At 34.2% G+C, this 3,870-nt stretch overlaps 1 protein-coding gene across 1 annotated transcript in view; it reads left to right on the top strand.

Moving 5' to 3' along the window:
* Window positions 1-205: 205 nt before the first annotated feature.
* LOC106463153 (patched domain-containing protein 3-like) overlaps window positions 206-3,870 on the top strand; it is a 43,197-nt gene continuing 39,532 nt past the window's right edge. The window contains exon 1 of the mRNA XM_022390584.1: window positions 206-1,636. Coding sequence (XP_022246292.1) covers window positions 637-1,636 — 1,000 coding nt within the window. The 5' untranslated portion in view covers window positions 206-636. The remainder of the gene's footprint in view (window positions 1,637-3,870) is intronic.

Raw genomic sequence — 3,870 nt, forward strand, 5'->3', positions numbered from 1 at the left:
ATTTTTTCAGTCATTGAGCATTTACTGTATAATAAATTTTACTTATTCCTTTAGTGTTGTTCAAAATAACATATATTTAATTCAAAGTAATCATTTTAGATTTTTTTTTCCTTTTTTTGAGCCTAGTGGCAAACAAGAAAACTATGGTCGATAAGCATCGAGCCAGCCTTGACGTCAATCAGAATCCGTGTAGAGTCAGCCATTACGAGGCAGTACGCATGCTTGAGAGTACGCTACAGATCAATGTCTGAGTTTCAATAATGGGCGTTCCACAAAGTAAAATTTTCGGCCTACTGATCTTGTACGTCACGTCCGAATATTATTTAGCTGAACAAATACAGTTCATCCAAAGCATACATTTTAACAGAGAAAAGTCGGTATTTACCAGCTTTCAACTACCGCGAATAGTCGAAACATTTTGTCGAGGAAACTATTTGTTAACAAACTATGGACTGCTGTGTTTTAGATTTAAAAAAAAAGACTGATGATCATTAATGTAGAATGACGATAATTGGCTTGAAGCAACTTTTTTCTACACCCAACGTATTTTGTAAATAACTTGCATTTTTAAAATAGCCATTACGTTTTTCATTGAAGTTGTACCAGATCTATAGCGTAATATTTATTGTTCAGATAATGAAGCTTGACTGTGTGGATAGAGTAACATCGAAGATATTTATGAAACTAGGCCACAGAATCGGTCGTTCTCCTGGGTATTTTATCATTGTTCCGCTTCTAGTGGCAGCATTATTTAGCACCGGTATTCAGCGGATCAACTACCAGGATAACCCTGAGTACTTGTTCAGCCCGAGGGATGGACGATCCAGGAGTGAGAGAAAGACAGTGGAGAAGTATTTTCACGTAAGAACATCAGAAAACTTTGACCTTGGCCGACTAACGAGACCTAGTCGTTTAGGTCGTTTAATCGTGGTTGCAAAGGATGGTGGTTCAATTTTAACAAAGGCAGTTTTTAAGGAACTTGCCCATCTTGATGACATCATACAAAATTTGAACATTACTTGGGAAGAGGAGACTTACACTTATAAGGATATGTGTGCAAAAGTTGAGAGAAATAGTTGTTTTGAAAATGATATCTTAGACTTTAAGGAAAAAATTAAAGACATAGAAGAAGGACGACAGTTACTACAGTACCCAGTAATGATCAACAAGGTCACTCAGAAGCGATATAACATGGCAGCTTTTCTTGGTGGAGTCCAAACGGACGAACTGGGCTTTGTTGAACAAGCTTTCGCTTTTAACCTTTTTTATCCTCTTGACACTGATATTAAGAATGGACAAGCAAGATCAAAACTCTGGGAACAAATTTTTTTGCAAACGCTAGAGGACCTTCAACTGGAAGAGATTACCTTTGGTTACTTTGTATCAGATACTCTTGAGAGTGAGCTCGAAAAGAATACTCAAAGTGTTAAACCATATTTTATTGTTACTTTCGTAATCATGATTGTATTCTCCATCTTGGCTTGTGTAACGTTCGATTCGGTACGGAGTAAACCGTGGTTAGGTGTATTAGGTTGTTTCTCAACGTGTATGTCTTTGTCAGCGGCGTTTGGCTTGGTCATTTATTGTGGACTGGACTTTATCGGAATCAATTTAGCAGCACCTTTTCTCATGTTAGGTAAGTATCTTCATAAAGTTATAAAATGTTATTAAATTTTTAGATATAGAGGTTATTTTAATGTACTTCGTTTCGCTTACTAAAGCCAATGAAAGACAAAATAGTGTTTATCAATTTTAATGAGAGAATAATGCTTTAAAGAACGCATTTCTAAACTGCCATTTCAAGTTAAATTCTAGTTTAGGGTATAATGCATTGATAGCAAACTGAAATGGGCTATTATGTTTCATAGAAATTTCATCCCATATCATGCTTTGTAAATCAGAAACATAGTTTTTCCTTACCACTTACATAACAATAGCACCGAAATTCAACTTTTAGTATTGTTTCCCCTGTGTATTATGACACTTGAGTTATAAAGCCAGATATTAACATTTTATGATCAAATATTGAAGTAGAAGTAGTATGTTTTCAAGCTTACCATCTAATTTCAAAGTATTTTACTTCTAAGTATAAATCTTTGACATTTAAACTGTCCTAAACTTATACTTCTCACAAGAATTACGGTTTAATAGCAGAGGCTCACATTCAACACTGCAATTAGCGCGATTCCTCACTGAATGTGATGCAATTATGTAAAACAATACAGCTTTATATTGTTTTATAGACCTCAAGACATCCAGATGAAGCAATATAAAACTACTTAAAGCTTCTAATGATTTGAAAAGTACAAATTTATAATTTTTGAGGTTAATATGAAGACAAATTGATGAAGAAGTTTGCAAACACCAGTGGTCCAAGGGCTCCCTTCAGGAAGTACATGGAAAGGAAAGGGCAGCATAATGTACAGATCCCATTGTGGTCCACCGAGATAGAACTAAATCAGTTGAATACGAATATAAAAGTTTGAGAACCATTAGTGTAGATTCATTAGAACTATATTAATTGTATTTAATATCTGTGATACAAAAATTGTCTAAGGGGTTTCTCAAGTATGATATACAACATTGAAATAATATTACAAATATTTATATTTTAGAGAAACAAAAATATAAACAAATGTATCTTTCTTATGCACTCATGTTTCAACAAAACATGCAAGAATTCAGATATGCATCTATCAGTACGGCAGTAAAATATATAAGCAAAGCAAGTAATTACTTTGACGTTTGTAGCTTTTGTACGCTTGATGTTGTTGGAACGAGATATTACTAAGTAAATTTAGTTAGATACAATAACTTAAGTAAAAACAAATAAATTAAATTACTATCTCTCTGTGGGTACCATGCCCACCTAGGGCATTGGTGAGCATGTTCTTCCACTGACCTCTGTCTCCCATTGCTCTTATCATTTCTATAGTGGTAATTCTTAGTCATGTTTCAATTGTCAATTTGTTGTTAGTGAATATAGTCTTCATCTTTAAAAATGCTTCTTTTGCAATTCCTATTCGCCTTTTGATTTCGTGATCACATTTTTCCGTCTGATGATATTCAGCTTCCAAGACATTTAAGTTTATTTATCTGCTTGATTGTTTCATTCCCAATGGTTAATCAACATTCTGGTATTTCCTTCTTCTTAGTGATCACTATACATTCAGTCTTCTTGCATTTGATGGCTAGTCCTTTTCTCATACTTTCCATTACAACTTTATTAAAGATTTTCTGTAGATCTTCTTTCGTACCAGCAATAAGCACAGTATCATCTGCATATCTTACATTGTTTACATTTTTCCCACCAACCATGACCCCATGCAGGTCTTGTATCTCACGGAGTATGATTTCATTATATTGGTTGAATAGATCTAGTGAGAAAACACATTCCTGTCTAACTCCTCGTTGTATCTCGATATATTCACTTACTTGATTTTATATTCTCACAGCTGCTGTTTGTTCCCAAAATAAGGTTTCTGATTATTCGGAGGTCTTTCCCATCTATGTCTAAATTTTGTGACATTTCAAAAAGTTGTCATGTTGTACCTTACCAAAAGCTTTTGCATAATCAATAAAGAAGACAAACAGGTCAAATTAAATTGCTATACTTGTGTTATAATACTAATTAAAACACATTTTGAGCTGCTTTTCATAAGTATGCGAAAAAATATTTCAAACTGGAGTTCTAATACACTGAGAGCTGTTTTTCGGGCATTTTGTCAGGACCAGCGCTTTCCGACAATGAAAAGATTATGAATATTAATACCAGCGCCACAAAAGCTTCAAGCTATGGGCGTGAACAGGGAACGATTTTTGATACAGACCTAGACAAACCCACCTAATATTAATTTCCATCTCAGCCCA

The sequence above is a fragment of the Limulus polyphemus genome, unplaced genomic scaffold (genome assembly GCF_000517525.1).
Source record: "Limulus polyphemus unplaced genomic scaffold, Limulus_polyphemus-2.1.2 Scaffold1337, whole genome shotgun sequence".
NCBI classification, from domain to species: domain Eukaryota; kingdom Metazoa; phylum Arthropoda; class Merostomata; order Xiphosura; family Limulidae; genus Limulus; species Limulus polyphemus.